General features: G+C 41.2%; 1 protein-coding gene across 7 annotated transcripts; it reads left to right on the top strand.

Annotated features, from left to right (window-relative positions):
- The first annotated feature begins 5173 nt into the window (after window positions 1-5173).
- On the top strand, window positions 5174-23056 carry med25 (mediator complex subunit 25). Of its 7 annotated transcripts, none has more exons than XM_053443906.1 (20): window positions 5174-5312; window positions 6407-6556; window positions 6651-6696; window positions 6798-6922; window positions 7035-7133; window positions 7344-7464; window positions 7640-7796; window positions 8584-8708; window positions 8858-8933; window positions 9275-9537; window positions 10697-10792; window positions 13338-13420; window positions 13517-13574; window positions 13693-13800; window positions 14405-14581; window positions 18697-18810; window positions 19027-19101; window positions 20752-20922; window positions 21035-21155; window positions 22487-23056. In XM_053443906.1, exons 2-20 carry the CDS (start codon window positions 6411-6413, stop codon window positions 22588-22590), a joined length of 2265 nt encoding a protein of 754 aa, XP_053299881.1. In that variant the 5' UTR covers window positions 5174-5312; window positions 6407-6410; the 3' UTR covers window positions 22591-23056. The 7 variants fall into 7 exon arrangements, with proteins under 7 accessions (XP_053299881.1, XP_053299883.1, XP_053299882.1 ...); XM_053443908.1 differs by having other exon boundaries at window positions 13335-13420; window positions 18700-18810; window positions 19030-19101; XM_053443907.1 differs by having other exon boundaries at window positions 13335-13420; window positions 18700-18810.
- The last annotated feature ends 668 nt before the right edge of the window (window positions 23057-23724 follow it).

Below are 23724 nucleotides of genomic sequence, written 5' to 3'. Positions count from 1 at the left end.
GAGGCCTTTGTCACATGTGTCAGGTGGTGAGCTATATATAAAATACAAAGCCGTGAGCGATTCAGACGCACATAGTCTATATGTGACTCAGGTATGGAAGGTTAGACACTCCTGGACAGAAATAGCATGAACTTGAAATTTATTTTTCAAGCTCTGACTTTCTGCTGTGCATTAAGTCGTGTGTAATTATTCAGCCACTTTGTCATGAATTCTTTATTGTGGCCGCGTTTTTGCCTAAATGCAAAATGGAGCACGGAGGCCTGCCCTGTGTGCTTTCCTCCCCCCCACATCTGTGTCATCCCCCTTTATTTTTAAACACTCTTATTATTATTATTTGTCATGTGGCTATTATGTCCTGTTTATGTGAGGAGGCCCAGTAGTAGCAATCCACACACAGAGAGAGATAGAGAGAGAGCGAGAAGAGGAAGACCAAGCTAAAATGTGCAGGGAAATGACAGAGGAGGAGGAGTGGGAGAGGATTAAACAAATGAAAGAGGATGAAGAGCGGGAGAATGCCAGTGAGGAGGTGGAGCAGGAGGAGGACACAAATGGGAAAACCTGGAGAGGAGAGGAGATGGCTGCATGCAGGATGTGAGTGGAGACTGGAGGTGGAGGAGGATAGGCTCCGTATATAGACACACTCATCATGGGGCACCTGCAGCATACTGACAGTGTTAACAGTTCAAGAAGAGGGAAACACACACATACACACAAACAGTGATCACATGCACACACACACATACACACACACACACACACACACACGTGACAGCGCACCAGTTAGCACAGCTTTAATGCTGTGGACTGTTGAGAGAAAAAGTGGGAGGAGGGAGGGGGGGGGGGGGGGCTGTTGTCTCCATGGCAACGTTCCCACCGTGCTAAAAAAAAAATTCATTTAGTCGGAAAGACATTTCACTCAGTTCAGTGAGCTGAAAGAGGCAAAGAGGGAGGGAGGGGGAGCAAGTTAGAGACCAGGGGAGGTGTGTGTGTGTGTGTGTGTGTGTGTGTGTGTGTGTCTGTGTGTGTGTGTGTGTGTGTGTGTGTGTGTGTGTGTGTGTGTGTGTGCTATATAGAGCTGTTTGGATCACACTGGAGGGATTTATCTCAAGTGGGCTGACAGAGGCATTAGCTCTCATTGCTAATATACCTGATTATTATACAGCACATATTGATAATGAACTCCCTGGCATCATCAAAGATGGATGCAGTAGGTTTGGGTGATACTCGTGCTATTACGTTTGCATGTATCTTTATGTTCAAATGTATTTAAGAGCATGAGATTGCACGCCATAAACCTTCCGTGACTCTAACGCCAAAGTTTTGTTTGCGCAACAGGACCCTGACCTCTTCATAAAACTCCTTATTATGCCACGCACACAGTTTTTAACATTTTATTCCATCACTATAAATAATACTCAAAACCTTTCAAAATAATGAATTCAATGAATGCATGCGAGTGGAAACCTCAGCCAGTATTAAAGTAGCTTGCCTCTGCAGGGGAACAGTGTATTAATACGTGAGCGGGGCCCCGGGATCTGACCTTCTCTATAAATTGCTTTCAAGGCAGAACTTAACGATGTTCACCTTACAAACACAAACTTCTGTGAAACATCCTCTGACATCACGTCTCAGGCACCACGGCTTCGAATAAGGAACGCTAAAGAGCAATTCACAACTGTGGGATTTTTCATCAAAGGAATTAAATATTTTATGCTATTTAATAAACGGAGGCCAAAAAAAATCCATATTTAAGCTCTGTTCATTACTCACTACCTGAACTGCACCGCACCAGTGCCAGACTCGATAGAAAGAGCCCCAGAGGCAGGCAGGGCAGGGTTACTATCCCTGCATCCCAAATGCTCTAGGTAGTTCTGGTAACCCATTTGTGTGGATGTCAGTGTATCAGCATGCTGGCTGTGATTACCTGTTGTGAGCGGACCATCTGGCCCTCAGCATCCCAGCTGGGTACCACGGTCAGGAGAATGATTGTCTTCACCGCACCACCTGGACCTTGCAGACATGCAGCACCGGCCATATTCCTCATTCATATTTTATTATGTCGTTTTCTGACCAAACAAAACAGAAATTTTTTCGGAGGTACACCCGAATGCAGGCTTTCTGTAATTGCTTGGCAACTGCCGGCACTGTGTGTGTTGAAGTTCAAAGCAGCGAGTCACACAGTATATTCCTCTGAGCAGCATAAAGCATCAGAGTTGCAAAGTGAAGGGTTGCCTACGCAGGCACATTCACACACATTAACACACACACACACACACACACACACACACTCACACACGCTGAGAAACATTCATGAGCCATTCTGTCAGTTTAATTTGGCCATGTTGCTCAGTCAGAATAAAAAGCTCTTTTGGGGCGAGGGGGGGGGGGGGAGGCTACTTCCATGCAGGAAGTAGCCTTGAGCACCAACCCTCCTCAGATGAACTCTTCTCAGGTCACCTGTCCCTGCTCATTGACGCCTAAATGGAAAAGCTGCTCGAGCCCACAGCTTGTTGGCCTTCACAGGATTTGGGTTAAATTGACATGTAGCATTGTTTCTGTGGGAGGCTTTGAGTTTGATGAGCTCTGAAGCCCTTTGCTTTGCTGAGCAGATGAGCTGGCATTGCCACAGGGGAGATGATGCTATTGTTGGACCCACAGAAACCGTGCTACCAATGTGTTACAACCACAGGTTAAAGGCCCTGGTGTATTCCACTGATTTGACAGCAGGGTCACATGCTGTGAGCTGGTGCAGTAACTATCCACCTGTTTTCTGTACTGAAGCTATAAGGGAGGTTTAGTGCTGTACAGGAAATATTGTTTGGGGTAGAAGAGCTGCAAACCATGTGGCAGCTTCAGTGTTTCTATCAAATCACAACACGTTTTATTCATTTAAAAACAATTTAAAGAAGAATCAGATGAGATACCACCAAAGGATCAGGCTGTTGTTGGTTTTTGTCCCTGGAGCTATTCCTTTATGTAACTTTACTTAGTCTAAACATAACACATACATTCTAAAGATAGATCCATCTCAAGGCTTTCCGGCTCATGGGATTGCAAGGCCCTATGAGTAACCATATGTAACAGCAAGAACCGGCATCTACTGTATTTACTGTAGATATTTGCTGACATCTCCTGGAGATCTGGCTCAACAGCATTTTGAAACCTCCAGTGTTTCTGCTGAGAACGCTGTTTCAAACAAGAAGGAACAGTATGACCTGTTATCCATAAAACATTTTATTTCACCAATGAATGTCTCTCACAGGACTTAAGGTTAGGTTTGCTGTCAGCAAATCTCAAGCCGACACCCGTAGTTTTCTACATGTTTTGTCCAGAATATTTTAGTCTTTGAATGGTGCATATTTCTCACATCGCCCTGCTTTCTATGCAAGAAACATACTCAAGGTCAATCTTGAGCAGGGGCTGGGTATCCAGCAGGTCCTGTAGCAGCATCTATTCTGCTGCTCTTCACGTAATGCCAGCAACATGTCAGGTTTCTCTCTCCCCTTCAGGTCGAGCATCACACCAGCAGCAGTTCGATTTGTATATAACCTCACATCTGTAAATGATCTTCACTGGGTCAGCAGAGCAAAACTGAATTGTATATCATGCCTCTGTCATTGCAATAATTTAAAAGTCAATGGTTAATGCAATGCAATCTTTTCACAGTCATTTAGGATTTTAAATGTCTTGCACAGATTTCCAGTTTTACCCTTGTCGAAAGTCATCTGTTGGCCCTCTGCCCTGTCTGCCTCAGAATGGCCATTAGATGGATTTGAAGCAGATACGATAACAGATGACCTTTGCAATGACTGATGCCACCCGAGGAGCACTTACAAAGAGTGAGGTTTCAAGGTTTAATCCAAGATAATACTGTATGAGTGATGACCTGGCGCTTCCCAGCTTCATTCAATGTCATCATCTGATGTCAGAAAAATGCAAATAGACTTGAAATCAATTCAACTTCACTGGATGCACATGCATAAATAGCCCCCTCAAATACAGAAGGGCTGCACATTACAGTTTAACTGAGTTAATTTTCTTACCAAATTATATTCAAAGAGATTGTAGATATGGTCTCTTGAAAAAGCATTGCAAATTTCAATTTAAAACATGTTTGGCTGCTCATTGTGTCTTTGGAGGTCTTTACAAAAAGTCACTGACAATGAGCCTATTCAAGAAAGGGGAACACATCACACCACTTCTCAGACCTCTATGCATTTTCTCTCTGTTCATAAAAGACATTAACAACTAAACTTTACTGTTGGATGGTTGGGGGCCAAAACAAAATATCCTATTTTGTGAACCGTCCAGATGTCAGTTCTTCTGAGACAGTTGTGTTTACTGCCCAGAGGCAAAAAGCCTAACAAAAGTGTAAACTTTAATGCACCAAGAATCGCGAACAACCGCCGAGCAGATTTCCAAGCTATTCTTTAGGCCACTGCCATATTTTCACATCTGTAACCATTATTCATATATACTGCACTGTCTCTGAGCAGTATATATTTTGTTCTATACCTGTGTATACCTGTTTTATTTTTTTATGTTTAGAAAAAATATTTTCCTTTACATTTTGCAAATCTCAATGTAATACATTGTATGTGTCATGACAAGCCCTTTTTGGTATTTAAAAGTGCAAATAAATAAATTTGAAAGGGATGATAATGTGGCATTATCACAACCATGACACAGAGATGCTTTAAATTGAATGGATCCTGCTGGCCAATAAAAACAGGATAGTGGATGCCTGTGGTCTTCAATAAAATACATTTGGCCCCATGATAAAAACAAGTTTCCACTTTGATAGTTTGCAGCATGATTTTACACAGATTTTCCCAAGGTAAGAGCTCTATTGATCCGAATCAATATAACATTGTAAAATTTATTTATAGACAGCACATTTTTCAAACATGGTTGCATAGTGCCTCACAATAAGCAAGACAGCAAATCAGTGAAATCAACATTTAAATAATCAAACAACCCAATGTATGTTATTATTGTTATAATCTTGTGATGAGCAGCATTTAACAAACATCCTTGAATCAGCCTTTTTGTTTTGCATCCATCTTGATTGCAGACTTTAAACAGTAGGTGGCAGCACTCCGCCCCGGTGCGTCTTATCTGCACAAGAGACGGACAAGATGACCCCAACGTCATATTTTATGGGCGTGTCTTTGTGTCACTTCCGTCATAAATACAACAAATGGCTGATGCTAGCTGTTCCGCTTCAGTCTACTGTCGATTCAAGCTCTGCTTTTCCTTAATTTTGTGTGTTTTCTGAGCCCGAGTCTCCATTAGCGGCCGCTCACCATCAGGTCAGTGCACAGCATGTACCACCCGGATGCTAGCTGGCTAGCTCAGGCTGCTTTAGCTGAGTTAGTTCAAATCGTACCCTGACGTTTACCCTCAAACCACCGTCAAAACCCTGTTGTGGACGCGCAGCGTTCTTATTGTATTTCGTGTGCGCGTGAATAGATAGGTAATATCAGTCATAAGGACATTATTGCTTTGTCTTAGGTGCTAGGGTGGACGCTAGCTTGTTAGCATGCTAGCCCCAGTGCTCACTAACTTTTGGGAACAACAAATACGCACAAACCTAATCCACAAATGACACTAGGTAGGATCACATTATCAGGAACAGGAAGCGGTTACAGTGCAAAAGTCAAACTTTGATTACACGTGTGATACTTTTGGTTTTATAGCCATCAGAGGAATAAAATGTCCCATAAGATGCACTGGCTCCATTTTTCAACTTGTATCGCAAAGCATGTTGGGTAGTTCCATGTCAAATCATCAGGCTCATTACTTCATTATAAACAGTGATGTAAGTGTGCTGAACGAAATTAAATTGATATGTATCTAAACGGGATCTTTCCCAGCCCATCAACACATACGTGCTTTGGTCTGACCATGCTGTGATGCTACTTGAGATAATCAATGATATCCCAGCAAACCAAAGACCTGGATGTTCTGTTGATATAAAAAATATACCTGGTTGAAAATGTTACCAATTTGATTGAACTGCTGTTTTTGTAATTCAACTTTAAATGTTATAATCACTCATGTGCTTTTCTATTCAGGATAGTGCACTGTTAATTTAAACTGACATGAGAATTTCTCTCCGTGACTTGTCAAGGGAGATGTGACCAGTTTAAATCACTGAGTCCCCGCAAAAGGTTTATTCATCAAAATGAGCTTTCCCTTAATTGAGAGCTTAGACACATCCAATTGTGGTTCCAATGATCCAGTCGTTCAATGTAGTTAGTGTCACTGAATGCTGAAAAGATTTGATGCTGCTGCTCGTCTCTCCCCGTTGTTCCTTTTCTTTGCCGATAATCAACATAACAGATGAATGAATTTTCTAGGGAGGCATTTCATTACATGTCAAATCTGCTCCTTCTTTGTCCAGTTCCATGGTGGCAGGTTCGACACTCATGGAGCCGTCAGCTAAGCCTGGGACCAACCAGGTGGCCGATGTGGTGTTTGTCATCGAAGGGACAGCGAACCTTGGACCCTACTTTGAATCCTTAAGGAAAAATTACATTCTTCCAGCTATTGAGTAAGGACACAGCGGCACTCCGGTTCTCAGAAATTCATTTTTTATTCATGTATTATTTATGTTTTGATTTATTTCTGATTTTTGTTTACCATAGATATTTCAATGGAGGGCCCCCAGCAGAAACAGATTTTGGTGGAGATGTGAGTTTTTTTTGTCCTTTTTACTATAACAAAAAATGTAATGGGTAGTTTAATAAGTGTTTTTTGAATGTGACTAATAAACTGTTTTTCTGCTGTTCAAGTATGGAGGAACACAGTATGGCCTTGTGGTGTTCAACACAGTGGACTGTGCTCCTGAGTCATACGTCCAATGCCACGCACCAACAAGCTCTGCCTTTGAGTTTGTCTCATGGATCGACAGCATCCAGTAATACATCTATTATCTAATTAAATATTAAGAAGTGGATGTAACCCTAACTCTAATCGATTGAAAGCAGACATTATAAATGGTTAAATATTATCTGTTTTTTTCCACACAGGTTCATGGGAGGTGGAGCAGAAAGTTGTAGTCTAATTGCAGAGGGCCTCTCTGTGGCCCTGCAACTCTTTGATGATTTTAAGAAGATGAGGGAGCAAATGTAAGACAGTCTCTCTGTTACACACTCCTTACAAAGTTATCTTTAAACAACTATGCATCACTCAGCCTATTGCACTTTAGAAGTTTGTCCTGTTTGGTCATAATAAAGTAAAGTAATTATCATAGTAGCAGTTGGTACTTAACTCTTATAGGGACACTAGTCATGGGGAAAATCTCATCTATTTGCCTTTTCTCTTTTTGCCTTTTCCAGAGGTCAAACCCACAAGGTGTGCGTGCTGCTGTGTAACTCTCCTCCTTATCTGCTCCCTGCTGTGGAGAGTGTCAGCTACACCGGCTGCACAGCAGAAAACTTGGTCAAAATCATCAGAGATGTAAGTTCTGAGTGATATTTTCTCCATTAGGCACTTTTATTTCAAAATTAAGTGCATCGTTATTTTTATTATACATATTCTTAGAATTTTGTTTTGTTGTTGGCTGTGTTAGCTTATTATAGAACAACATTATTTCATTTCATTAAAGGTGTTTTTATTTTCATACTTTTCTTAGAAAGGAATTCACTTCTCAGTGGTGGCTCCTCGGAAGCTGCCGGCTCTCAGGTCGTTGTTTGAGCGGGCGTCTCCTGGAGTTGGCGTGGTTGAACCCCATCCAGACTACAGTCAGGACCCTTTCCACATGGTCCTAGTCAGAGGAATTTCACTACCTGGTGAGAAACAATGATTTAAACCTCTATCATTCTGAAATGTCCTCTGAAAGGAACAAGATTGCATTAGACTGTGAGGACATGCTTAATAATATATCTTCACTGATTAGCCCTATTGCTTTTCGTTTGATTATTCAGGAAATTTGAATCGCATTTTTTATGGCTTGAACATACTCAAAAACTCCCCAAGCTTTGCAAGTGCTTCTGGCCTGATGAAAATGTAGACTTTTTTAACTTAACTCAAGTACAGTATAAAGACAGAAGACAACTTCTTAGGTAGAGATCTTATTTTTGAATTGATGATTCAATTTAGTGTACTGTTTTCTCTAGCAGTACGCAGAATAATGGAGTTTTATAGTTTTCCATTTTTCTTAGCACAGTACTCTGCTTTTTTCTACTTCTTCAGGCTTCAATTGACATGAGTAAACCCGACTTCCACTCTGATTTTGTTTTTTGTTTTATTCTTGCCAGTTTCCTTTAATCACATCCCGATAAAATCTGGTTTTACATCACCAGTTGCTAATTTTACATCTGTTAATTGCTGCAGGAGATATAAAAAAAAATGTGTTAAGTTCGCGTTAGTTCCCATTGTTATAAATAAAACCATTTTGAGCTCTTCCCATTGGCTACTCCTACACTTTTTAGAGATGAATAGAGAATTCCCTGATAACTATGTGTTATTTTTTACCTATAATGAGGCACTGTTGTACTCTAACACTGTGAATTCTAAATGTTCTCAAGTTTGCCTTGCAAAACTCAGCACTAAGCATCTATTATTGACTGTCTCCAGTTTCCTCAGGTGTAGGACCCGGACCGCTCAAACCCGTCCTTCCTCCTCAGCCGCTCCCTGTCTCTCAGCCTCTCGTTGGACCCTCACAGCCCCCTCTACCCATAAACACACCCCACCCTTATCAGGTAATGGGCAAGAAGCCATACAGCGCAAGGCTGACTGGAGACTTAATTCCTACCGCTTGCTTTTGGCTCAGTTTCAGACTGTGGTGTTTAAGTTCCTTCCCCAAAAGTTTCACCCTTCTTTGTTTTACTCTGCATCTGCTTGCTGACAGAATTCGGCTGCCATGAGTGCAGCTCAGGTGGCTGCACAGATGGCTGTGGAGGCAGCCAACGTCCAGAAGAGTCGCTGTAAGTTACCTGTGGATTCTGTGGGCGTCTGTGAACAATTCATGTTCGCCAACATTTTAGTTTCCTTGCCTCTGTGTTAACGTACTTTTAGTGTGACTTAAAGTTTGTGCTTTTTACTGTATGCTCTCTCTTACTGGACAATATTTTCTTAAAATAGTATCGATGTATAGATTCTGCATATTTAGATGATTCACTTGTTGCCCAGAATGACAGAAAAAAATTGACAGTATTGATTGTTTTGGGGCATCATAGCTTTTTTGTCTCTTACCATCAATAATGTTCATGTTTTTAAATATATATAGTGTATGTTCTGACTAAACCTTTTCTCTCTCCTCCTCCAGTCCCAGGAATGGTCAATCAAGGCCCCCCGTTCAACAGTCAGCAAAACATCCCATCAGTCCCTGGGGTGAAGCTCAGTCAGCCCAGCATATCAACGGTCACCACGTCATCGCAGCCTATGATGCCACAGCAACAGGTTCCTCCAAATCAGCAGCAGCCGGTCCCACCCCCAGGGCAGCCGATACCCAATCAGCAACCGCAGCAGCAACCTCAGCAGCAGCCCTCAGTGAATCAGCCCACAGCGCCTTCAGTGCAGCCCAACATGGTATGTTCTGACAAGAATCAATATTATTAAACTAATGAAATTATACCATTTGTTAAAACTTCCGGAACAGTAGCTTAACACCACCTAACTCAATATATAGCCATTGTCACATATTGTTTTATCACTTGAACTCCTGAACCTAAATTTATATATATCCAAAACATAACAAAAAGCAGAACCTAGAGCCAGAGCCTTAAAGTATACGTTAACACTTTTTAAAGTTTCCCGTATCGGTGATTGGTTGCTGTAATCCTTCTTCCTGTCTATACTGGTCTTAAAGCAATCCCCTAATCTATTCAAGTGCCAGATTCCCTCTGTGCTTCCTCTCTGTGTTTTCTTGAGGAGCAGTAGTTGAAGGATCGTAACGCATTGCAGGAATTTGTACAAAAGACTCAGTAACTTGGAAGAAACTGGCTTGATTTGATTCGCTCAGACTGCTAAAACCAGATGCTACCTTCAACTGAACCTGCACAGAACGAGGACTGTAGATTCTGTCCCCTTTGTCTTACATTGTGAATATAAAAGATCTACTATGTAGAAACAAATATAATTTCTAGGTTAAAGGAAGCTCCTCTAAACCTTTAAACTGGAAGACTTGCTTTGCTGTTTTCACCCCCTTGTAAACAATATTAATGCTTAAGTCGTATTGATATATTTGAATGGAAATGGCCCAGCTTAAGTCTTGAGTCAGTAAAACCAAGACTTCACTGATCTGTGATGCTGTATCACCAGCAGCCGAGAGCGGAATTTGCAGACGAACACACTTGTCTGAAGTCTGATATCAAAATGAATTTTAAATGTTAGTAGTACGATCAGATCAAAACCAGAACATGTTCCACTTTCACTAGAAAAGCACAGAGGGTACAGTCATTGTTTTCTTTCTGTTCTCAAATTCATTCATTGAATCTTCTTTCTAGTAGAAGAACATGAGTTTTATTTAAATATTGGTTAAACCGTCTAAAATGAGCCAAACCTAATATTGAATGATGTTCAACTTTAATCCACTCTGCAGAATGACATGCTTTGTATTATTAACTTAATGTGAAATATAATTTATTTTATGAATATGTGCTTCAACAAAAGTGTTTGACAGGTAGAGGTTCTTAAATTGCAGCTGTTGACAACATGTAACCACCTCCTCTTCTATTTCTTTTGACAGCCTGGTGTGTCAGGACCTCAAAGCAATGCAATTGGACAGCAGCAAGGAGTAGCCAATAAGATTGTTGCATGGACTGGCGTTCTCGAGTGGCAAGAGGTAACACTCAGTAAAGTCTATTTTTTAAATAGATCCTTTTTAGTGAAAGTTGACTCCCACTAACAGAATGTCTGATACCTTCAAAGAATGGAATTTCCCAATGGAATTAGTTGGGAACTGGATTTGAGCTGCACTGGCAGGTCGACTTTGTCACCTACAGACAGTTTTTCAGTCTTAATGCTAAGCTAAGCTAGCAAGCTTCTGGCTCCAGATTTATATTTAACAGACAGATAAGAGAGTGGTATTGATCCTCTCATCCTACTCTCGGCAGTAAAGTGAATATTTCCCCAAAACATCAAACTGTTTATTTTTAATTAACTTTCCTGGCCTGATGTCCCAGCTGCCTGTAGTACAAAGCTGAAATCAAAACTTGAGTTGGTATCGACTCCTCTGCCAACATACTGTGATCATCACCACTGTGGTATGTCTTTAATAATCGTTGGTCATTGATTGTTATGCACTGTGATTAATTGCACATCATTATGCCATCCTATTTCTATTGGTTTAGCTCAAGGTCAAATTGATTTAGTTTACAGTCGCTGTGCTGATCTTGGAGAGTGGATGTTAAATGGCTTTTATGCGACACTCGTAAGGCCTTTAAGTGTTTGTGTTGGGTAGGACAGACTCGGATCAATCCCCTCTATCGACTACACCCTCATCCTCTCATCTTCTTTGTCAAAAATTATTTAAGTCGGTTAAATGGACCGCAATAAGAATGGAAAGCTCAGGAAACTCTAAATCTAGCAAATTAAAATGTACAGTCGCAAAATGGCCTGAGAGGGAAGAATAGGAGAAGGTAACGCTGCTCGTAATCTGCTGTTAACTCTTCAGAGTGTTATCAGTATGATGATGTTTTGGCTGAATTTCAATCTGTTGATTCTGCAAAGATTTTGCCCTGCAATAACGTTTCAGAATGTGCTTCTTTTATTTTGTCCCACCTATAACTGAAGGGAGATGTGTTTAGTCACTGTTCATCCTCCTCCAAATAAGTAATCTATTTGTCCGCATAGAAATCCTAGCATATTGCATAGACGGCACAGGGCGTACAGTAGGTCTGACTAATATTTGATTGATGAGCATTGATCCTTTATTGATGTTCTGAAGATTAAGAGTGATGGAATGATTCCCAGTAGGATTGCTGCACAGACGTGTTCTTTTGTGATTTTTGACATCTTGCTTAAGAACAGGTTATCTGCACGTCTGTAAAAGTGCACCCATCCATCCTTATTTTAATTGCTTGTCCTAATTGAGGTCACAGGGGCAGAGGGGTGAAGAGTGCAGCTCATTTATGATTATTATCTGCTATATTCTCAAACTCTTCCTAGGCCGGTTGAGAAAATACTAAATATTCCCTCAGACAATCCCAGTGTCCTGTACCCGTGTATTACACCAAGATTAGTGGGTATACGAATGTTTTTTAAACATGGGTAAACTAGCTAGAGAAGGAGATAAACTCCCTTCCCATTGAACGTTGCGGAGTTTGCATTTCTGTTTACCCTGGTGATTCATGTTTGACATCACAAATGCACCATAAGCTGTAGCACTGTCTCACCTCAGTGTTTTGCCCAGGGAGCGCTCACCTGGGTGTCATGTTTCCATCAATGCTGATTGGACCCTGAGCCATTTAACCTTAGGGACAGGCTCTCCTCTCCCTTACCATGACTGAGCAATCAAGCCTATTCCTGCAGAGAACCTTGATGTTTGATTCGCAGATGTCGTTCCTCATCCAGACCTCCAGCGAACATTGATTATCACGCTCGGACACACACAATACAGCAACCTTATCCACACATAGCAGAGGTGTTACTGCAGTGTCACCAGCAGCACCTTGCGGCCCTGCCCATACATTTTCCAAACAGAAGGAGTGACACTCTTGCTGGAGTCCAGGGATCATGTTGAACATGCTTTAGTAAACACTTCATTAACAGCTAGCGTGCTACAGACCACATCGTAATCTTAAAATCTCGAGCTGGATAACCCTGTTCTTTTGCCAGAGGCTGTAAACTGATTTAGTCCTTGTCGTGTCGCAGTGTTTTCTTGGTGTGTGTCTTGAACTTGCTACATGTTTGTCTTTTTTCCCTTTTTCCCAAAAAAATGCACATGCTGTCTGTTTCAAGGTTTTTATGACAGGTGACAGTGGAAACAACACCGCTTTTGTCCACAGAGGTGCCAAAGTCGACAAAAAGGCCTTTAATGGATGTGGTATGGTTCTGGGAAGAATCTATTTCGGTGCAGGTCTAGATCACGGGGCAGATCGAGGATTTTCTTTTTAAAACTTGTTTTCATTTTCCAGTGACTTCGATTTTAGCCATATTTGTATTTATGTCATAACTTCCTTGTCTTTACTGAGCACAGTAGTATCTTAGTAATGTGTCTATAATTGTATAGTAAATAAGTTCAAAGAGATTTGTTTTTTTTTGTCTCAAAACCCTGTGAGGTACTTGTAAAGAAATGTTACCCCTGTATTTGTTTTCAGACTCGCTTCCTAATTTTCAATTTGTCTCATTCCACACCCATTCCCCTCTGAATCAATTCCCTGCAGAAGCCTAAAGCCTCATCAATGGATTCAGCCACCAAACTAACGCGTTCTCTGCCATGTCAAGTACATGTGAACCAGGGTGAAAATCTGTGAGTAGTCACTGAAATACTCAACCTGATCTGTATAAAATTATACATTTTTTAAAACAATTTTGAAATTGCTGTCCAATTTGTTTCTCCATACAGAAACACAGACCAGTGGCCCCAGAAGCTTATTATGCAGCTGATTCCACAGCAGTTACTAGTGAGAAATGTTTTATTTTTTTCATTTTGTGAAAGTGCTCTGCCGACTCTTGTTTGCAGCAGTGATTTCTTTATAAATGATGCATAACTAAGTCATTTCTCCCCTGCTCTCTTTCTAGACAACCTTAGGTCACCTCTTCAGAAACTCTCGAATGGTTCAGTTTCTCTTCACCAACAAAGACTTGGAGTCGCTTAAAGGCCTCTACCGCATTATGGCCAGTGGTTTCGTAAGTTTTTAATCACTTGTCCTCTTGCTGAACCTCAAATGTGCATTTTCTCCGTGTCCCTCGTCTTATGCATCATTCAGTGTGCCTCAATACATTTTCCATGAGTGACAAATGAGTGCAGCTCCCACCTCTGTCCTGAATGTGTGTTGCAGTGTTGTGTTCCAGACTCTAGAGGGGGTTCCAGGCCATACGTTCAGTCACATTCAGGCTAGATAATAGGATTTTTAAATATGCTTTGCCATCAGTTCAGACAAAAAAAAAGCTATAATTGTTTAGTTCTGATTCAGTTCCAGAAGGCTAGCATAATGATAGGGGTTTTGTCAGTGCGGTGCATTGTTAATAAGGTAACACCATTGAGAAATAGCATTAATAGTATTCAGTCCAGCTGAGCTCTGCCTCAATTTGATTTACGGCCTAGGGAAAGCACTGTATGAATTAAATTAATACCATTTCCATTCAATTTATAAAACCGATATGTTTGATTGAGCCAAGGAGCTCAGGAGGAGGTTATGTCCCCAAGCTCGACCCCATCCCATAATCACACAAGAGTCCCATGTCAAGGTCTTAATCTGCCCTGTGAACCCCCCCCCCCCCCCCCCGGCAGGCTGGCTGCGTCCACTTCCCCCACACTACGTCGCCCTGTGAGGTGCGGGTGCTGATGCTGCTCTATTCATCCAAGAAGAGAATATTCATGGGCCTCATTCCCAACGACCAGGGCGGTTTCGTCAACGGCATCCGGCAAGTCATCACCAACCACAAGCAGGTCCAGCAGCACAGAGCGGTGAGTGGTGATGGCAGGAGGAAGTGGAGCGGGGTGGTGGGAAGAGAGGATGGTTTCAGTGCGGGGGAGAATATGTGGTGTGTAGAGACCGATGGGAAGTGATAATGAGGAGGCATTATAGAGCAGCACCAGGGAATTGAGGTGCAATGTTTAAGGCATTAAGGTGCATTGTTATTGACATTTCATTTAGTGAACCCAGTATCTTCACAGCAGCCACTAACTTCTCTCACTCTAGTGGAGGCTAATGGGGTTAGCATTAGCTGACTGTTGCACTCTCACCTCATTACCTATGCTTAGGTGATGGGAATATAGATGCAATACATCAGTGCATTTTTGTGCAATTAATAACATAATCCATTGGATTAAAAAAGGTTTACCTGAGCTGAATGCTAAAATATGGCACCCTTAAGAAATGGACGTAGCCAAAATATTTTAGGTTTAACAAGTATCTTTATCAGCTTTTAGATGTCAACTGAAGTGCAAAGCTGTTGTCATCATCATCAACCATTCTATTACTGTGGCAGATACAAGCTGATGAGCACTGCTGTGAAAACTGTTGAAACTAAATTCAAGCTAAAGCCAAAAGCAGCTAAACCCTTCCTACATTTATCTTCAGTAGTGTTTTGTAGCTAACTGAGAGTGAAACTTACCTCCAAGTGTTTTTAAAGTCAAAGCGATGGTGATGTTGTCTGGAATGGACATTTATTTTGGCCGGGCTGCTGCAATTACACAGTTTCATTTGAGCCTGTTCACACAATGGAGCGCTTTTCAAAGAAACCCCCATGTGCCAACACACAATAACATCATCATCATAAAGCAACATTAGTTTAGGTTTTATTTAAAATAAAAAAGACATGGACTTTTATTAAGCTGCTTTCAGAGATGCACTGGAGTCCAGATCATCTCCTGACATGCTGTGGAGGGCCTCTATGTGAGAACACAGCAGGAGATTCTCCGAAGGATTCACAGCGAGTGGGGGGGGGGGACGTTAATGATGCAGACGCAGAAATTCACATCTAAAAATTGCGCCTAACATACAAATACAAATTCATAAACCAAACATTATTTAAAAACGTATCAGCAGATTTATCCGTAACTAAATTAGTTTCAAACCCAGCCCTCTGGACCTGTGTTTTTTTTTTAACAAAATACCAGTTCAGTGTAATGTCATTACAGTAACACAATTTAGAAAATACATCGTATATCAACAACAAGGCAAAAGCACTTTGAGATTCAGTTTTAAATACATTTGAATGTAGTACAAATGTTGCTTTGCCAGGCTCTCAAGATGTAATTGTAGATGAGATGCTTTTAGCAAAGTGAGGGAGTGGCAGCGATTCAGGCCCGTCTTAAGGGACAGGAAAAGGGAATCTCAAATCCAGGCCCGTCCTTTCAGCCCCCACGGACCAGGTGAACCAGTTCCTGGTGCTGAGTTCATCACGGGTTACAAACTGCTGCCTCGTCCACGTTGCAGAGGAACTTCACTTTCCTGTCCCTGCTCATCTTCATCCCTTGAGACGGGATAATTTAAAATGTGTCCTCTGGATAAGCCGTCTGCTCCGCTCCAGCGTATTGCATAGCTGCATGTGAGACAATGCAGCATCCAGTCACAGAGAAGAAGCATTCCTCTGTTTAAAAAAGAATGAGGCTTTCTGTTTGGTTAACACGAGTTAAATCACGTTTCTTGTCGCAGTCTGCTCTCGTCAGTGGTGATGGCATTTGTTTACTCACCCTGCTAATTTTATGTCATTGTAAAACCGCGTCGGCCCTATATGTAACTTGAATCTTTGTGTATGAACATCGGAGCATTTAGAGAAGCCAGAAGACATAACATTATAATGAAGACATTTTTTTTCCCCCTACCTCTTGTGTATCATCACATATTCAGTGCTGCATCGCTAATAGGGAAGCGCTACAGCAATCTTAACGTAATTAAAATTTCAATTTGGACCAGTAGTTAAGGTTTCTCTGTACAAAGCCCTGGAGTGGCATTCTTCAGGAAGGAGATTGTAGTTTGTTCTGTTCACAGCGAGGATAAATTGAATAATTTCACCCTGAAAAGTGATGTAGGCTTTAAATCGTGATCCAGGATGTTACAGGTTACTGGGTTAAAGACGGGAGATATATCACAGACAGCACAAGAGAAGAAGAAGCAGATGTTATTTTCGGTCAGAAAAAACACCATCCATTAGCGCTGTCCCTGGGTGACTTTTTCGATGAATCTCCTTTTTCTCTGAGTCTGTAGTTAATAATTTGTGGTTCAGAGGAGGAGAGAAAAACCCTTTTCCCTCTGTGTCTCCCCCTCTGTGTGAAAAATACACAACCCACCACTGTACCTGCAGAGCACAGCTAACAACATCAAACTTCTCCAATCTCCTTTAATCCTTTTTAAGTCCAGGACCGTCCAAGTAAAATGTGCATACATATTTGTTTTAAATATAAATCTGGATTGTCAGGACCTACTTCGAGGTGTGTGTTGGTGGCAGTTAGTGCAACAGGTTGCCTCCTTTCTCCTTACTTTGCCTTCCACTGTGGATTGATAAGATTTTTTTACACTGCAGACAGCTGAAGTCGTAAATCATCAATTTGTTTTAAAACCGTGAAATCCAAAATAGCAATCACCTCAGCGTGAGGTGCTTAAAGTAGAACTGGTGCATCATCATCCTCCAAGGTTATTTTTACTTTCTATCTGTACGCCCGCCGACAAAAGGAGTGGACATGCAGATTTAGAGCAACACTTTCAATGTTGTTAACACAGAAAACCTCAAAAACATGCTGCAAATGTGTCGAATTTACATATTTGTTTGCTTCCTCGAACTGCGTTTTGTGAAGGTACGTTGGCGACGAAAACTGAGTTGTGGGCGCTCACTCATGGATTCGTCAGAGCAGAATCCGTTTTGACTGAGCCTGTCCACTCATACATGCACTCCTAAGTTTTTCTGGCATCGTCTGAGCACACAAGATTGATGTAGCAAGCTGAAACAGGACACACCCACATCCAGATGTTGGGGTCATCATTTTTTTAATCTCAAATAACCATGCCTGTCTCCACAGAGCTGGAGAATGGAAAGCTGGAAAATAAATAAATACTTTTTTTGTGAGACATTTACAAAGAACATCAGAAATGGTTTATCCTCAGAATATGTAAATTTGACTGAAGTCTAATGAATATGTGAATCATGTCCGTATCTGTCGATTTCACTGACTCCAAGAAAAAAGGATGATTTCTGATGCAAATATCAGCAGTTACACAATAAGGCAATTCCAGCTGCTGACTGTGTTAATTCACAGTCAGCACACTTGTTTGTACACTTCATATATTATCATCTCTCACCTCTGTGCAGAGCCACATCACACCGTAAAAAAAAGCTTTGTACATCTTTATAAAGAAAAGATCTGCTCTGTTTTAAAGGTTCTTCATATATTTGATTTTTTTTTTTCAAATTTAATAGTTTAATATTCATTTTGCCACTTTACAAATCTGTGTATTTGAATGTTTATAAAAAGCACAGGTTACTTGATCTTGATACTCATGTCCTACGAGAACTGATATGATGTGCTTGAGCAAAGTAGTGAGACACCATCACTTTTAGCCCCGAACGCAAGAAAATAAAGACGTATTTGAAATGGGCATCTTAAAGAGATCTATGGTGATAGAGGTAAGGCAGAGTGGTACTTGAGAAGAGTATGCATACTGAGTAGAGAGTGGCCGGTTAGGATACTGATACTCACTGAGAGTAGAAAACTTCCAATACTGATATAGATATATTCAAATTTGCAATGATTCCTAAAATGTCCTATTCCAACCCTTCCAACAAAGAAAGGTAGTATTGATATTATACGGTTCAACCATAAACGTTATTATGAATAAGAAATATATGTTTTTCTACATGAAATGTTAACATAAATGCACATCTTCTCTGCATTGACTATTCTGTAGAATAAAAGTTCTTATTGGCAAACAAAGCAAGATACAGATTTTTCTGTAAAAAGCTCATATTGTTTCATCCATCAGTCAGCTGGGCTCAACTACTGAGTTGATAAATAAAGGTGATGAAATGTTGCATGTTGCCACTTCTATCCTCCTGTTTCACATTCTCTCTGTTTCCATGCAGCAGCTGGGCGGTGCAGGTGGACCAATGCAACCTGGTCAGGTCCCACCGAACCAGAACTTCCTCAACAGGCCCTCTGGTCCCATCCCTGTCTCCCATGGCAACGTCCAGCAGCAGGTTTGTGAGCCCACTCTGTGCTGGCATGTGTGCCTGTGCTCCCACATCAGTTCCCCCTCTCTCACTGCCTATTGTTGACACCTTTACTACCCCCGGTGCTCGCTGGTTTTCTGCACGTCTAACTATTAACACTCTCCTCCGCTGTGCTCCCTTTTTGCCCCCACACTTCCACCACTCTCCCCCCATTCCTCCTTCTCTCTGATCCGTCCTGTGAAGCAGTCTGTGGTGGTGGGCATGCCTCCTGTTAGTCAGGTTTCTATGATGGAGGAGCAGCAGAGGCAGAACAACATGGTGAGCCCCTCAGAAGCCTCTTATCATACAATGTGGACAGGAACTCAAGTTTAAAAGCTTTAAACCCATTGAAGCATAATTCAGTTTTCTACTATGCATTAGCAGGTTTTATTGAACCACATATATTCATCCATACATCACAGTCCTTCTGTCGTATTTGTCTTTTTTAGAGTATGCTCATAGAGTGTATATATAACTCGAAATAACCACACATACCTAGTAAGCTGCTTTTAAAATTACATTAAAACCTGTTTAGAGCTGGGTAACAATAATAATGCTGAATAATAAACAATAACAATAGCTGCAATTTATTTTATCCATAGCAATATAACAAAGTGCATTATAGAGATATATTGCTTTGACATTGTGCATAGAGTACGTACTTTTAAAGAGTGAAAGATTTGTAAAAGGTTTGTTTCACTGTTTAAGTGCAAGTTTTTGTAAAAAGATTAATACCACATCTTTCAATTAAGAGTAAAAATCTTTAAACTTAAAACGAGATTTTTTATAATAAGTATCGATTTGATATGAAAACTGAAATTGAAAACTGATATATTTACATATCCTTCATATTTTCAGACATATTGCCTAGCCCTAAACCAGTTTTTCTTAAGTTTGTGGACATGCTTCTTTATGTTCAATCAAAGTCTCTCACTGCATTAAAACCAGTAACTGTGTTTAATGTTGTAGCAGATGGCTGCATTCTAAACAATCATTATTGTGCTTCACAACATATTCTGTAGTTTCAGTTATATTACATGACGTCATTGTCTGAGACAAAAATACACTGATAAACCATAACATTAAAACCTTTTACCTGCATTAATGTTGTGGCTGATTGATAAACCCACTGCTCAACATCATGCTGGTGTACATCTAATTTCCTATTAGCATGTGTTGACTCGAATGTTCTGCTTGTAGCATGTCTCTGAACAAAATATATTAATTGATAACATGCATGCAGGAGTTTGTGTTATTGAAGAGCAAGTGTTTGTTGGTGAGCACGAGGTGACGGGCAACACAAAACCAACCGGATAGACAGACCTGGTCACGACATCTGACGTGTGTAACACATTAGTTTCATCCTTAAGGTGGTGAAGATAAACCTGGAAAGATCCGTAATAACATGCCAGTATTATCCAGATCATCACTTTCCGACTGAAAGCAGCGACTTGTTAGTATTTTGGTGGTTGACACAGAACATTCAAACATGTAAAGGCTGATCACATATAGCCAAAATCTGTAGATTTTTTTAAACAACTCATTCTCTGTGTATTCTTGTATCACCTGATGGATTTTAAATGATAGGTGCAGTCTTGTTACATTTCCTTCCATCTGATATTTGTTCCATCGCCTCTTCTTTTCATTTGAAGCACAAACACAAGCATGTATTTCCTGTTCTGATGTGATGTTCAAGCTGGTTTTGGTGAATTCACAGGTCAGGTCTGCCATTAGAGGCACTTTTTTGCTGTGCTTGGAAATGTAAGAGTTCTAATTTCATTTAGTTTCACTGGCATATTTACTAAATGATAACACGATAGTCTGTAAACACACTGGTTAGTGTCTGGGTTGCGTGCTCTGTAAATTAATTGAGAGGAAATGTAAAGTGACCGTATCTTGTGTCTGGTTAAAATGTGTGGCTTTCTTTAGATGGCAATGAGAGCAACCGGACCAGGTAACCAGCAGCCGCCGGTCGGTGGTGTTCCATCCAACCAGGGGGCACAGGGCGGACAAGCCCCGCCCCAGGGCCCCATACTGCGGCTCTCAAACCCAGGAGCCAATCCACAGCTTCGCAGTCTTCTCCTCAGCCAGCAGCAGCCAGTAAGAATGCAGCCAGCGGCTTCTTATTAGTGGATTTCTCATACTGTTAATGACTGTTCCAGAAGAGTTTCAGCACAGCTAACGTTGCTCTTCTGTCTCTGTGTCCTCGCAGCAGGGCGGCGTGTCTCACATGCCCGGAATAATGTCCCACCAGGGTTTAGGGCAGCAGTTGGTCCACTCTGCACCAGGAGGGGGGGCTCAAATGCAGGGCCAGTGGAGACAACCCCTGGCAGGTCAGCATGCACCCCCACACCTTTTGAAGGAGTTCTCAAACATGTGATTCAAGTTCACATGAAATTATTAGAAGGACTGGAAAGCTCCTCAATGAAAGGTCATAAGGTTGATATCTAAAAGGATATAAACACATATGAGATAAGTCATTTTTTACTCAACACAACTACATGAATCGCATCAGTCACCCAAAGTTACATGTAGAAAAGCTCTTTTATATCTTATTACCTACACTGCTTTCATATTTACATTACTCTAATATATTGTCCTAAGCAAAGTACTGTTTATTTAATTTACCAATTTTATTTTCTAATTTCACTGTATCTGTAACACCTACAGAGACTTGCTTGAGTTGGATGTTCCATTCAATATTTTTCTTCTCATTGATTGAACAAGTTTGCAGAACTTAAGGTCCGTTTAGATATTGATTTTGAGATTGAAATGGGTTTTTTCCGGCACCATGATCCCACTCAGACAAACAAAGATGCACTGAAGATGAGATACAGCTAGTGACAAGGCAGATTGGTTTCCTCAGGCCCCGTGTCAGTCAATGGTCGTCCTATGTGGTTTGACATGTTCTTCACATTTGATCTCTTCAAACCTTTTTCACCCAGTTTTTCCATGTTCCATCTTTTGACTGAAATGCATGAAGTTTATTTATGTTTATTTCAAGATATATTTGTGAGAGCCCAACTAATTTAACATCACCTGTGTAGTTCTTGTCCATATTCGCTCATTGTTAGTTCTTCTGGTTTGTTTTTCCGACTAAATAATACACAAAAATTTTAAATTCATTGTTGATTGTCCTGGATTTTCGAGGCTCGAGTCGGTTTATTATCGTATCATGTAAGCCTTTCAAATCCCTGTTCACGATTGTAAACTACCTATAGGTGTTGACCTGTATCAGTTGGGGGCTGACTCAGGAAATTTCAGGAAAATATGTGGACTTCATTTGATGTCCGAAAGCAGCTTGAATAATTGGTTACTGATGGCTGCATTGAGTTCAACAAAAAAACAAACGTAAAACAGTTAATTTTGTATAAAGATGGGAAATATTATATTTAACTACAGACATGATTTAATCCACAGAAGACGCTGTACTTTTCATGTGTAGTTAAAGACAATATTGAAAAAGCACATAATTCTTAAAAAGCAGCACATCAGGACATCACAGAAACAGAATTAAACAGGATGGAGCTTTCATCAGGTGGACGATCATCCTTGAAGTCTCTTTGTTAACTTACTTTAGTTTGATTTCCTGAAATCATAAAGAGAAAATCCCTCTAATGTATTTCTCTTCTTTTCTTGACCCCCCTCTCAAATCCACGTGCAGGTCCCGTGCTGATGTCCGGGGGTCAGAGAGGAGCGGTACCGCAGCCCGGGATGCCCATAGTCTCAAGCGCCATGGAAGATGAAATCCTCATGGACCTTATCTGACCGAACGCCGTGGACTCTGGGTTTTTAGCGAACACTCTGCAGCCATTTGCCAGTTTTGCCAGATACATCCAGTCCGTTGCTCTATTGCTACAAATGTTCAACATAATTAAGGAACAAGTCATGAGTAATTTCTTCGTTTTTTTCCAAGAGACTGAGCATCTGAAGTTAATTAGGGGCAGACAATGCGAGTGTTAGTTTTTCTTGTAAATGGTCAAACCGACGGGACGCTAATCCTCCACGTTGCACACTGGATGGAGCCAAACCAGTGGAAACGGTGAACTGTGTTATGCTTCAGAAGAAAATCTTCTATCTCAAGATTTCTACATTTTGTCAAGGAAATCTGGAAAGTAGTATTAGTTTTTTTTATTGAAATTTTACTTTTCTGTTTTTTCCTCTGTTTATTATTGATGAAGTTGTTTTCTGAGGGTTGAATAAAACTAAGGAGCATAGATCTCTGAAGAAGTCATGATTGATTGTGAGGAGGTTTTGCTGTTGATGCACATGCACATGATGTCGTGGTTTTGACAGAGGGCCAGAGACCCCAGAGTCCTGCCCCCCCCGCGCGCGGGTGAATGCTGCGTGGACCCTTAAGGTGAGAGAGACTGATTTAGACACAGTAAGAGATGGTACAGTGTCTTTTTCTGCCAAATAGTGTCACAGTGTTAATTTCAACCACTACAATATGTCGCGGAACCACAGAGTCCCCTTGTGCCAAGTAGTCCTACCAGATGGCATCAGTTGGCCATGTTTCCTTTGGCATAACAGACTCCATATATACGCCCGCAGTCTGCTTTTCCGAAAACGCGCCTTCGCACTGCACAAGCCATGCATGCAAGTCAAACTCCTGCACGCCGACAAACGCCACCCCGTCGTGGCATGGCGACTCGGGTGCTTAAACTGCCGACTGCGCGGGGGAGCGGGAGAGGAGCCCGTGAACTTTGCACAGCTTCACAGACACGTTCATGACACATTCACGTATCAGTTTGTGCCGGGTCTTTTTCTTTTTTCTCCCTTATCCCCCCCCCCCCACACTTGGACATTGTGTATACATACTCTCACCAACAGGAAGTGATGTCAGTCCCTGTCACCTGGGAGACAGAGACGGTTGCTAAGAGACCGTGACAGTGGGTTCTT

The sequence above is a fragment of the Pleuronectes platessa genome, chromosome 16 (assembly GCF_947347685.1).
Source record: "Pleuronectes platessa chromosome 16, fPlePla1.1, whole genome shotgun sequence".
In the NCBI taxonomy this organism is placed as follows: Eukaryota; Metazoa; Chordata; class Actinopteri; order Pleuronectiformes; family Pleuronectidae; genus Pleuronectes; species Pleuronectes platessa.
The sequence above is the reverse complement of the archived record's forward strand: the minus strand, read 5'-3'. Positions and strand labels throughout refer to the sequence as shown.